The 12,618-nt window shown below is 54.7% G+C and overlaps 1 protein-coding gene across 7 annotated transcripts in view; it reads left to right on the plus strand.

Annotated features, from left to right (window-relative positions):
• RPTOR (regulatory associated protein of MTOR complex 1) overlaps positions 1-12,618 on the plus strand; it is a 408,568-nt gene that overhangs the window by 333,613 nt on the left and 62,337 nt on the right. For all 7 annotated transcript variants that reach the window (XM_009191419.4, XM_003913544.5, XM_009191423.4 and 4 more), the window contains 3 exons: positions 4,866-4,983; positions 5,883-6,023; positions 6,777-6,935. In XM_009191419.4, coding sequence (XP_009189683.1) covers positions 4,866-4,983; positions 5,883-6,023; positions 6,777-6,935 — 418 coding nt within the window. The remainder of the gene's footprint in view (positions 1-4,865; positions 4,984-5,882; positions 6,024-6,776; positions 6,936-12,618) is intronic.

Below are 12,618 nucleotides of genomic sequence, written 5' to 3' on the forward strand. Positions count from 1 at the left end.
TGCGCCGACTGCGGGGGTGCACTGACTCTGGGGTGTGCCGACTCAGAGGGTGCACTGAATCGGGTGCGCCGACTCAAGGTGCACCGACTCCAGGGGTGCACCGACTCTGGGGTGTGCCGACTCAGGGTGCATCGGACTGTGGGGTGTGCTAATCCCCGGGAGTGCAACTGAACTCTGGTGTGCCGGACCGAGGGGTGTGCCACCAGGGGTGCAACTGACCCAGGGGTGCACTGACTCTGTGCCGGAATTTGGGGTTCACAGGAAAAGCAACTAGGGGGTGGACCGGATTTGAAAATGGATTTGGGAATGGAATGGAATGAATGGGGAAGGAATGGAGGGAATGGGGAATGGACTGGGTGGGGGAACATCTGGAATGGGTGGGGAACACCGGACCCGACTTGGGTGTGCCGCCGACTGGGAGTGGCCGACTGGGTGCACTAGCCTCCGGGGTGCTCTCCGGCCCTCGCCATGGAGTCCCGGGCCACACCACAGCTGGTTTTCTCTCCTGTTTGCCAGCCGCCATGAGTGGGAACGGTGCTCTGCAGGGGACTTGGGCACAGGCATAAGCAGCAAGGAGCCTGGCAGGTATGGAGCCAGCCCCCTTCTCGCGGCCTCTCCTCAGGGCCTGTCCTGAGCCCGCTGTGGGGCTGGGGTCGGGGAGCCGGCCTGGCTGAGCAGCTCCTGCCGCCCTCTGGGCCGGGAGGGAAGAGGGTGTCACTGCTGCTGTTCCATAGAAGTAATGTGTACTGGATACCAAAAAGGTGACAGCCACCCTCCTTTTTACTAATAATATAAATGTCCTCTCCTGTGTGGGGTGACCGTGACAGCCACCCTCCTTTTTAATAATAATATAAATGTCCTCTCCTGTGTGGGGTGACCGTGACAGCCACCCTCCTTTTTAATAATAATATAAATGTCCTCTCCTGTGGGGTGACCGTGACAGCCATGCTCCTTTTTAATAATAATATAAATGTCCTCTCCTGTGTGGGGTGACCATGACAGCCATCCTCCTTTTTGATAGTAATGGAAGCGTCCTCTCCTGTGTGGGGTGACCGTGACAGCCAAGTAGGTTTTGTTTGTCTTGTTTTTGTTTTTTTTTTTTTGAGACGGAGTCTTGCTCTGTCGCCCAGGCTGGAGTGCAGTGGCCGGATCTCAGCTCACTGCAAGCTCCGCCTCCCGGGTTCACGCCATCCTCCTGCCTCAGCCTCCCGAGTAGCTGGGACTACAGGCGCCCACCACCTCACCCGGCTAGTTTTTCGTATTTTTTTTTAGTAGAGACGGGGTTTCACCGTGTTAGCCAGGATGGTCTCGATCTCCTGACCTCGTGATCCGCCCGTCTCAGCCTCCCAAAGTTTGTTTGTCTTGTTTAATGAGCTTACTTGACAAAATTTAAAAGTCAGCAAATTCAGCTTAGCCCCCAAATTATTTTGAACTTCAGCTTGTCTGTGAAGCACAAAACCTGCTGTCAGCAGCCACCCCTCCCTCGCCAAGAAGGGCCAGGCCAGGAGTGTGGGGCTAGATCCCCCAGTGTCACCCCAGCCTCTGCGGGGCCGGGCTGGGCAGGAGCCGCACACAGGGACAGGCCCAGCAGGGCTTGGATCAGGGCTTACTCCCTGTCATGGCCTCAGGAGGAAATAGGGACTGTTTGGATACTATTTTATTTTATTTGTTTTATTTTATTTTGAAACAGAGTCTCTGTCACCCGGATTGGAATACAGTGGCACAATCTCGGCTCACTGCAACCTCTGCCTCCCAGGCTCAAGCGATCCTCCCACCTCAGCCTCCTGAGTAGCTGGGACCACAGGCGTGTGCCACCGTACTGGGCTAATTTTTTTCTTTTTTGTAGAGATGGGGTCTCGCTGTGTTGCCCAGGCTGGCCTCAAATTCCTGGGCTCACGGGATCCACTCTGTAATCCCAGGCCTTGGCCTCCCAGGATGCTTCCCAGGACGCTGCTCGAGCCTGTCGTGGTCACAGGAGCTGAGTTTTATGATGCCTGAGCACAGGTCACAAGACAAATATTAGCCACCCTGTGCCATGTTGTTGGAAATGTGGAGTGGGTAGGTGGGCCGGCAGCCCATGATCAGTCCAGCCGTGTCAACACCAGGAGGTGCGTGGGTCCCCAGCGGGGCAGGGCATGTGCCCAAGCAAGATGTCCTTGAGTCCTGGCACCAGTTCACAGTTAGAAAGTAACCCATGTGTTACAGACTTCGCCCCTGCAGGGAGGGCTGCACTCACCCAGAACACACTTGTCAGGCACGTGCTGCGTGCTGGGCCGGCTTGGGCCTCAGTGAGCCCGCAGGGCACTAACCCTAGCTCTTCTCTCAAGAAAGTGTTCCTGCAGCTGGGGGAGGGGCTGGGTATGAGGGTGGTAGGCCGGGGTGGCAGCTGAGCAGAGCTAGTATGGATGGGGCTGGGGGCATAGAGAGGCCTTGCCACAGGGAGGGGCCCAGAGCAGGGGGCATACCCATCAGAGGGCGTGGGTACAAGAGGCCAGGAGGGCAGTGGGGCAGGTGGCCCAGCCACGCACAAGCCTTGTTGTTCACGATCAGCGGCCTGGAGGGGTTTGGAGGCAGGACCTCGCCTTTGTCTGCCCAGATCAGAAGGGCCGCTCGCCCAGCTGCAGGGATGGTGCAGGGAGGAAGAGACGCGCACTTTGAATGCAGAGCTCACAGCACTTGCTCGCAGGTGGAGAAGGTAGAGAAAAGAGGAAGACAGGGAGCCCCGGGGGTTTGGGTCTGAGCAACAGAAGAGTAGACTTGCTCCTCACTGAAGGGGCCAGCCGTGAAGGAGCAGGTTCTAGGAGCACGCATGGACTTCGAAGGTGGGGAGCCGACAGGAAGGGCTGAGCTGACAGGTGAAAGTGTGAGTCCAGGTGAAGCTGCCCCTTCGAGGGAGGCTGCTCAGCCCCAGCCAGGGATCAGGAGGACAGACAATGGCTCTGACAAGCAACCGGTCAGAGGACCTTGGAAAGCTGGTCAGTGTGGAGCCCATGGCCGTCTGTGTGCTGCTGGGGAGCCCCCAGGAGGAAGGGGTCACGTGGCAACACCAGCCAAGATCATCTTGCAAAAGCTGAGAGAGAAGGGAGCTCCCACACCCCTGGCTGAGCCCCTCTGCCACACCCTCTGATGGGTTCTGCACGAATATCCCAAAGAAGGCCGGTCCGTGTGTGTCTTGCTGTCAGAGCCCAGCTCCATTCAGGAAGGGCAGGAAGGGTCTGACGCAAAGGAGAACTCTTTGCTGTGTGCCAGGCAGCAGCCTCCAGAGCAAGGCCCACTATCTGCAGCAGGATGTGCGGCTCCGAGCGAGGCCCCCGTATGCAGCAGGATGTGTGTTCGGGAGTGAGTGCTCTCTGGATGTTCCCCTTGAATAATGGACGTGGCCCCTGTTGACCTCCCCTGAATCGAAAGGCCCACCACCACGGTGCACGTTAATCCATGCCAGGGCCCAGCTCTGGCTTTTCTCACCTGATGTCAGAAGGAAAGGGAAAAAATCGGTACTTTCTGAAGACAGGTGCAGCCTTGATCTTCTCTGGAAGGGGCCCAGTTCGCTTTGTCGGAGGCCCCGTCTGGGCAGCGCCTCACTCCTCTTGCACAGGGAAAGCAGCGGGGGTTCTGTGGTTTGTCCGGGAGCCTGGGACAGTGGCTTAGGCAGTTGGAGATGAGCACCAGAACCCGGGTGTGGGCCATGGCGGTGAAGACGCACACTGGGCCACGGCCCTTGGTGCCCAGCAGGGCGGGAGGGGCAAGTGGAGGATGATGCCACTCGCTGAGCAGTGCGAGACTTGCAGTTCCATGGGCACAAATCAAGAGGGCGCTGCGGGCTGAATGGAAAGTAGACGGTGCCCACAGTTCACAGGCCAGGGAGAGTTTGGGGTGCAGGTGAAGAGCCGGCAGCTGGACAGCCAGCCTGGAGCTAGGAGAGTGAGGGGCCAGCATCAGGGAAACCATAAAGCACGACAGGAGGAAGCCCAGGGCGTGTAAAGCTGGGGTGGGAGAGTGCGTGGACAGAGAGCGTGTAGACGGAGAGTGGGCGCCCATCCAGAGCCCGCTCATCCTGCCGCTGCGCAGACAGGAGCATCACGCAACAAGCAAGGGGTCCTCTCGCAGCACTTGGCTTTCTGCTAAGAATCCATCTTTTTTCTTTGTAGAAGAAAAAAGGCAGAGAAAGTTGCCGTAGGGAAAAAAGCATTCCTTCTGTTTTTTAAACCTACATCCCCCTTCTGTTTCCCAGTGACTTCTAGGATCTCCAGCTGTTCCTGTCACAGCACTGAACCATCCTAAAACAGAGGCAAATTGTGTCTGTTTCCCTGGACCAAGGCATTTGGGCCTAAAGATGATGTTTTAGTTCCACAACTTTTCCCATTCCCTCTCAGGGACTAGAAACGTCTTCCAGTAAGAGTTTCACGTGTGTTGAAAAGAGCAGGCTTCAGCTTGTCGGCTGCACTCGGCCCTGGGGTGCTCAGATTCAGAAGGGCCGCCAGCCGTGGGGTGTGATCTAAAGCGGCGTTTTCAGCCGGGGTCCCAGTGGTGACCGTAAGCGAGAGGCTGTGAGGCCTCCTACCTTTCCCCGTCTGGAGTCCTGTGACTCACCGTGTCCTTATGAGACCCCCATGCGTCGTGCGCATCTAGCGGTGGTGAGGATCCTGGCAGGCGTTCTGGGCCTCCCCCGTGAGCCGGTGGCCTGCCATCTCCACAGCACTGCTGTTCAAGGCTTCTGGGTTCGAAAAGGGATGGTCCCTTTTTCTGACGCCGACAGCACGCTTTTGTCTTAACCTTTCTTTTCTGTGGGTGACTCACGTCTCTCTGCTGCCCTCAGTCATCTTCCGGCCCCAGTGAGTGTTATTGTCCCGTCTCCCTCTCGGCAGGAGCTGGTGGTGGCTCTGAGTCATCTCGTGGTTCAGTATGAAAGCAATTTCTGCACCGTGGCCCTGCAGTTCATAGAAGAGGAGAAGAACTACCCCTTGCCTTCTCCAGCGACCACAGGTACGGCGTCTCCTGTGAACCCGCTGAGCACCTGGCCTGGCGGTTCTAGTGCAGGCCCGGCCCAGTCTCAGGACTGCTGGCCGCTTGCTGACTCCCGCAGAGTCTAAGCTCAGGTTTCCCAGATCCCTCCGCAAGGGGTCCCTGTGTTTCGCATCTTTTTAGGCACCTGTCAGATTCGAAAGGACAGGAAAGAGGGCCACACTGACCCTCTCACACTTCTCCTTTCTTTTTACCCTTTTTGGAAATTAAACTCACAGAAACCTTGCAGTATGACAAACTTCTGCAATAGGAGCTTTGCAGAAAAGCGCAGGGGCCGCCTTCCTGCCGTGAGTCATTTCATCACGCTGCTGTTGGCTCCGTGGCTCGGTGAGTCATGTCAGGAGTCCTTTCTCACACGTGTCGTTTTGACTGGAGAGTACAGTTCCTATCTCGTGGCTGCTGGCAGCCCCTCCCCTACCACACAGCCGTCTCTGCCATGCAGAGGCTTGTCATCAACAGTGAAGCCTCACTGCTTATAGGAAGCCCAGGAAGGCAGAAGGGTGAGCCAGACTGAGTGCGGCTGGTCATTGCTCTGCTGCGGCTTCCCGGGGAACAGCTCACGGCCCACGTCACCACGCACCTCGTGTGCACTTGGACAGGCCGCAGCCACCAGCCTCTCCCCGTTGTCTTTTGTAATTTAATATCCACAGAGCGACAAGCGGTTGTCGTTTGTCCAGTGCCATCCCGCAGAGCCTCCGCTCACGTCTGAGTCTCCCTGAGCTGCGCAGCTCCTGCGTTCACATTCGTTCCAGCACAGGTAGCAGCTGCCGTCACCGAGTGTCCCAGCTGCTGAGTGTCAGAAGACCCGCCGGCCTGCGCCTGGAAGCCCATCGTAACTTGTCTTTCTCCTTCTTTCCCAGAGGGAGGGAGTCTGACCCCGGTGCGAGACAGCCCGTGCACCCCCAGACTTCGTTCCGTGAGCTCCTACGGAAACATCCGTGCTGTCGCCACAGCCAGGAGCCTCAACAAATCTTTGCAGAACCTGAGCTTGACAGAGGAATGTAAGATCCTGGAAACTGGGTTCTTGGATTGGGAGAGATTGGGGTTGTATTTTCCAAAACTTTTTATCTGAGCAAGAATCACTCTGCCCCTGCCCCTTCTCTAAGTGCATGCCCTGAAGTTGCATCTGGCAACATGGTGATGAGCCAGCTGTCCTCGTCTGGAGTCACCCTTCCAGACGTGAGCATGGCAAGGAGGCGTAGGCCAGTCCCCAGAACAGCCAGCGGGCGCGTTACCAGTGCAGAGCTCAATTGCAGTCGCAGGCAAAGCGGCGGCTCCTTGGAGGGCCGTGCCCTGCCCCAGTCTGTGGGTGTGGAGCTTGGTTCCCAGGGAGATCAGTGAGTTCCTGTGCCTATGTGTGCACCAGGGTGTGTGTGTGCCAGGGTGTGTGTTCCAGGGTGTGTGTACCGGGTGTGTGTATGCCAGGGTGTGTGTGTGCCAGGGTGTGTGTACCAGGGTATATGTGTGCCAGGGTGTGTGTACCAGGGTATATGTGTGCCAGGGTGTGTGTGTGCCAGGGTGTGTGTACCAGGGTATAATGTGTACCAGAGTGTGTATGTACCAGGGTGTGTGTGTACCAGGGTGTGTGTGCGCCAGGGTGTGTGTACCAGGGTGTGTATGTACCAGGGTGTGTTTGTGCCTGGGTGTGCTGAGCTTTATTTAGAAGAAAATACATATCTCAGTCATGCCATTAACTTTAAGACCAAAAGGAGGGTCCCGGGAGCACCCCACTGACCCCACTGTGTCTCGGGCAGCTGGCGGCGCGGTGGCGTTCTCCCCTGGAAACCTCAGCACCAGCAGCAGTGCCAGCAGTACCCTGGGCAGCCCCGAGAATGAGGAGCACATCCTGTCCTTCGAGACCATCGACAAGATGCGCCGCGCCAGCTCCTACTCCTCCCTCAACTCCCTCATCGGTGAGTCCGCGTGCCCCTTTCTGCTTCCGAGGGGCCCCGAGGGTCTCCTCCCGACACAGAGCAGCACCAACCTGTGTCTGCATCAGGGCAGTGGGTGTCGAAGCTATCTGTTCAAAAGAAAGAATAAAAGTCAGCTGGACTGCGAGGAAGTGAGAACGTTTTGCTGGGGGAAGCGGGAAAGTTGAAATCACTGTTGTGATGGGATAGTATTTTACAGGCCGCTCCAGAGCCATGGGAGCTGGCTAGCTTGGCCGGGTGGGAAGGCTGCCAGAACCTTCCATCTTTCTTCCGTAGATGGATGAGCGTTCTTCATGGGTGCTGGACACCCTGGTGATGCAGGGCAGTGCTTCTCAACCAGGGCTGGGTTTGCCCGCAGGTGCAACTAGGGCACAGTAGGGATGCTCCTTGCCCTAGTGGGTGAGGCCAGGAAGCTGCTCACATCCTCTAGTGCCCAGATCGGCCCCCACACAGAGTGTCCGCAGTGAGAGGCGAAGGTCCCTGCAGTTGGGGCTGGGGGCTGTCGTCCCCGCCCTGCCCATCTGCGGAATCTCTACAGAACTTTCCCTCCATCCCAGCAGCTGGACGCAGCACTGCCTGGAAATGGAAATCTGATAGAAGGGTCAGATTCTTCTCTTGTTCTGCCATGGATGGTGTGTGCCTGGGTTCTATCACCAAGATTGCTGATGTAAAGCAGGAGAAGCAGGAATTCACTGTGTTTTCTTACTGTGTAGCTGTGTTCATCTTCACACTGCTGGTAACAGATTTAGGGCTTAACCAAACGAGCCTCCTCTCCTCTTGTTCTGACTATCCAGAATGGCTTACTGGCTTCAGTTGAATTTTTTTCATATTAAGGAACATTTTAGCCATGTAAAAATTTACAGAGACTTGCGTGTGTGCGTGCATGTGTGTGTGTGTGTGTGTGTTGTATTCCCAGCTTAAGGAATTACAGAGGTCGAGCCCTAGAGCCCATCCCGGTTCCATTCCCTCTGGTGACGTTACCCTTTCCCTCTCTGGCCGTGAGCCCTGGCACATACGTGATACCCGCTTAGAGGCTTTTACCTCCTGTTGGCGCCGTCACTCAACGCGTGGCCTGCAAAACCCATTTGTTTGGCTCTGACTTCAATCTGTATCTTTGGTGGTCATCTAGGTTTTGTTCCTTCACCTCTGCTGTCTGCCATGACTCCATTATCCATTCTCCTGTCGGGGCACTGTGAGGCACTGTGAGGCTGGTTCTTCCTTTTTGTTCCTTTTTTTAATTAGCAAACTCAGAATTCAGCCCCTGCCACCATGGAGCCCCACGTCCGACACACCCCTCACTCGCTGCACCCAGCTCTGCTGGGCTCCAGCACTCGCGGCCCCCAGCCTGGGCTTCGGTGGGGAAGCTCTTCTCGGGCATATGGTACCGCTCCCCTCTCATTCAGAGCCCCCATCCGGCAGCACCTTCCGAGAAGCCTCCCCTGAATTTGTCCCTGAGCTGTCTGGGCTAGTGTGATGTTGTGAGGGTGGGTTTGAATTCTGTATTCCATTTCTTTAATGCTGATAGGATTATTTACACTCTCTATTTCTTCTTAAGCTAGCTTCAAAAACTTTTATTTTTCTAGGATTTTATTCAATCCAGCTAAGTATTCTCATTCTTTCCCTTGAGGCTGTCTGCAGTATTCTCATGAGTCTCTAATCTCTGCTGTCTCTTTATTGTTCTAGCTGCTCTGTCATTCCCAATCTGCTGTCTCTTTAGATGTGCCCCCTTTTATTCTTATTGTTGTTTATTTGCCTTTTCCTCTTTTTATTGATGAATCCTCTAAGATATTTGTTCATTTCTTTAGTGTCTTCAAGTTCTAACTTAGGCTTTGTGAATTTACTGCATTATTTTATCTTTATTTTTCTATTCCAGTACTTTATTTTGTTTCCTTTCTTCTGTTTTCTCTAGGATCACCCTCTTGTCCTGTTTCAGTTCTCAAGTGCAAAATAAAAATAGCTCGTTAACTTTGAGTTTTCCTTCCTTCCTAATGTGTGTGTTCAGGTCTGCGGGACCCCCGCCACCGCCGTCTTCCCCTGGCCCACTCCCCCCGCCGTCTTCCCACCCCGCCCGCTCCCCCAGCCGTCTCGCTCCCCCTGCCGTCTGGCTCCCCCTGCCATCTTGCTCCCCCTGCCGTCTCGCTCCCCCTGCCGAGCTTTGATGATGGGCTTTTCACTTGCGTTCAGCTTCAAGCTCTCTTTCTACTTCCCTTGTGGTTCACGGGGACGGCAGTCCAGCCACAATGACAGCAGCACATGGGAGCCTAAAGACCTGAAACAGACACAGGGCATCCGCCAAGGCAGTTCCCACCGGGCAAGCCTGTGGGTGTGCTCCCGGCTTTGGCCAGCTGCTGCCTTGAGCACCTCTGGATAGAATGAGTCCAGAGCTTGCACCATGCCCTCCAGGGTATGGAGAACTGAAAGGTTCACTACACAACAACCCAGACACGCCAGCTTAGCCCAGACAGACCAACTTGTTAATTTTCATTGAGAAATAACGTTGCAGCTTTGGTTGTCTGCTAAAATATGCCAAGCACCCAGAAAGCACAGAGTTGACACTGTATATTAGAGTATAAATCGAGGTATTGCCAAGTCACCAATGAAATATATTCTAAAATCACTTGTAAGATGTTTGTTTTGAACTGGAATACACTTTTTAAATAGAATTGTTACATATAGTTATTAGGTTTCCAGGCTAGCCTACAAGTGTCTTTTAAAACCTGTCTGCAGAAATTCTACTTATAAATCTGCAATGAAAAAAGGTATTTTAAATATTTTTTTAAGTACTAGAAAATGTAAATTCATAGTATTCTGTTTTGATTATACCTTTCCCCTGGCCCCGGCCACAGCTCCTGTGAGTACCTCTCTAGCGCCTCCAGCAGGTTAGTTCATGCTCACCAAGGTCGAGGTGGTAGCTCTCTGCTGTCGCGTGTAGGTTAGAGCAGGAGTCTGCAGACTCTTCCTATGAAAGAGCTTTGCGGGTGGGACTGCCCCTTGGCACTTCCCCAGCACTGCCATTGTGGTGCAAAAGTAGCCAGAGACCACGTGTGAGTGAATGAACTTGGCCATGTTGCTATGTGACCGTGTGGACTGAAGTTTGAATTTTGCATAACTTCACATCACAAAATATTGTTCCTTTGATTTTTTTTCAACCACCTAAAAAGTATAAGAACCATACACAGGCCATAGAAGAACAAGGCCGAGTTCAGCTCAGAGAGCCTGAGAGCAGAGCCCGCCCTGCCCGCACCCCAGCCTGCAGGGACACTCCTCTGAGGACACTGCTGTGAGTCAGACAGAGGGCTTGAGACTCTTCCACATATTGGCCAGGTATTTTGACCGTGCCCCCAACTGTGCACATTGGAGCACAAAAGTGCAGAACAGGCGAACCCAGTGCCACCTGTGTCGAAGCCGGTACCATCGGCTCTGGGCATCTCCTTCCCCTCCCTGCAGAAGCACGCGTCCTCCCTCTGCGGCCGAGGGGACCGGCGTTTACTCAGGTTGACTCCTGGCCAGGAGTCAGAGACTCCTCTTTGTACACCTACACATCCTTCTCTCAGCAGGGCATCTGTGGCCAGTCTCCTCCCCATCTTGCAGCCACCTGAGCCAGCAGCTTCTTTGGCCTGGTGGTTGCAGCTCCCTCCCAGGTCTCCCTGCTTCCACTGTGGCTCTCCTGGGCTGTGTGCTCACTGTGGCCTTCCTTTTTTTTTTTTTTTTTTTTTTTTGAGACAGAGTTTTGCCCTTGTTGCCCCTGCCCTTGTCGCCCCGGCTGGAGTTTAATGGCGTGATCTCTGCTCACCGCAACCTCCACCTCCCAGATTCAAGCGATTCTCCTGCTTCAGCCTCCCAAGTAGCTGGGATTACAGGCACATGCCAACATACCTGGCTAATTTTGTATTTTTAGTAGAGACAAGGTTTCTCCATGTTGGTCAGGCTGGTCTGAACTTCCAACCTCAGGTGATCCGCCCGCCTCGGCCTCCCAAAGTGCTGGGATTACAGGCGTCAGCCACCACACCCGGCTGGCCTTCCTCTTTCACAGGAAGCTACAGCAGCATCACCCCTCGGTGCTCACCTGGTGACCGTCTGCCAAGGGCCTGGTCACCCCACCGCCCTGCCCAGCCCGTGCTCTATGGCGTTCTCAGTTCACTCCCATCCCTCCACTCACACGTATCTGGCCATCAAGTAAGAATCAAAATAAAAAGTTGCACCTGGCCTGCAAGCATGCAGAACTGCACCTTCTATTGGTCCAGGGAGCTCAAGCCAGGCGGTATAGCGCTGGGTCACCATGCCACCACTGAGAGCTTCTGTCTGCAGGTCCCCATGCCCACTGCACCTCCCTTTCCCCCTGGGCATTTTGGATACCACGTGGGCATCTCCCCTTCTGCTGGTGAAGGCTGCAGAAAGTTCACAGCTGTGGGGTTTCCAGGTGGCTTAACTCGCTGAGGCTGGTGTTTACTGTGCACGGGCCAGGCCTGAGGCCCTGGGTGCTGTCCACAGGCAAGAGGGACCGCGGGGACCCCGCCCAGCTCCTGTGTGAAACTTAGCTCTTGTCTGTGATGAGTAAATGCCGCTGTTATCCTCGGTACTAGTCTCGGTGGAGTACAGGGCGAAGAATCAGTGTCATCTGAGGGTCACCCAGACAGGAAGCACACGGCAGCCTGGGGCCGGGACAGGGGCTTGGCCTCCATGAGTCTTCTCCTCTGCCCCTTCTTTCTCTTCTGTCTTCTCGAAAGAGCTGGAGTCCCCATTCCACCATCCTTCCTACACAGTCTGATTCCTGACTTTTTTTTTTTTTACTGGAGAAGACTGAGTTTTATTCGTGTGTCATTCAAATCTTAGGAAATTTGACAGGGAAGAGTTTCACAATGAGCTGGAGTTTAGGAAGGAGAGAAACAAAGTCGCCCCCGCAAAGCCAGCCTCATTCATATTCAGGAAGGTGTCGCTTACGCTACCTGGAAACCACTGTGCTTACCTAAGCGTTCAGAATTCATCACCTACACAGAACCCCATTACGCGCAGCACTTCCCTGTTTCCAGCCAATTTCTTTCATTTCAGCCAAAGAACTGCAATCTCTTGAGGCCCTTTCATTGAAGATTGCAGAGGCTTTCAGAACCATGGCAACCTGGAGCGTCCATGTCTCCCCATCTTTCCCGGCCCCCCAGAAGCCCCATCGCCAGCGCCCTCCCCACTCTGCCTTCCCCAGAGCACTTGCATTGTTGCACCCTCAGTCACGCGTTTCCCGTCTCCTCTGTGGCAGTGAAGCCCCTTGGCTGGTACTTGGCTTCCTTCGATCACTGATGGAGCCCAGGTTCCCGCCCCCAGCAGTGCCTGGCCCCTGGTGGGACAGGATAAATGTTTGTGAAACTAAATGGGAACCCAGGTCTCAGCACTGTCTCAGGTTCTAGAATCTTGTTTGATGTCTCCATCCTGCTTGTTTCTCACTCAGCCCTTCCTCTGACCTGACATCCACAAGAATCCCCTAAATCAATCCCTCCTGTTTCCAGTGCCCCCATCCCATCAGGCCTCATTGCCCTGGGTCTTGCTCTGTACAGACCACAACTGGGCAGGCCCTCTCTCATGCCAGCTCCTCACTACCCTCCAGGTGAAGCCTTCATTAAAACCACATTTTCTGTAGAGGCCAAACCGTTGCCTGATATTCAAGGCCTTCCTT

This window comes from Papio anubis, chromosome 17, assembly GCF_008728515.1.
Source record: "Papio anubis isolate 15944 chromosome 17, Panubis1.0, whole genome shotgun sequence".
NCBI classification, from domain to species: domain Eukaryota; kingdom Metazoa; phylum Chordata; class Mammalia; order Primates; family Cercopithecidae; genus Papio; species Papio anubis.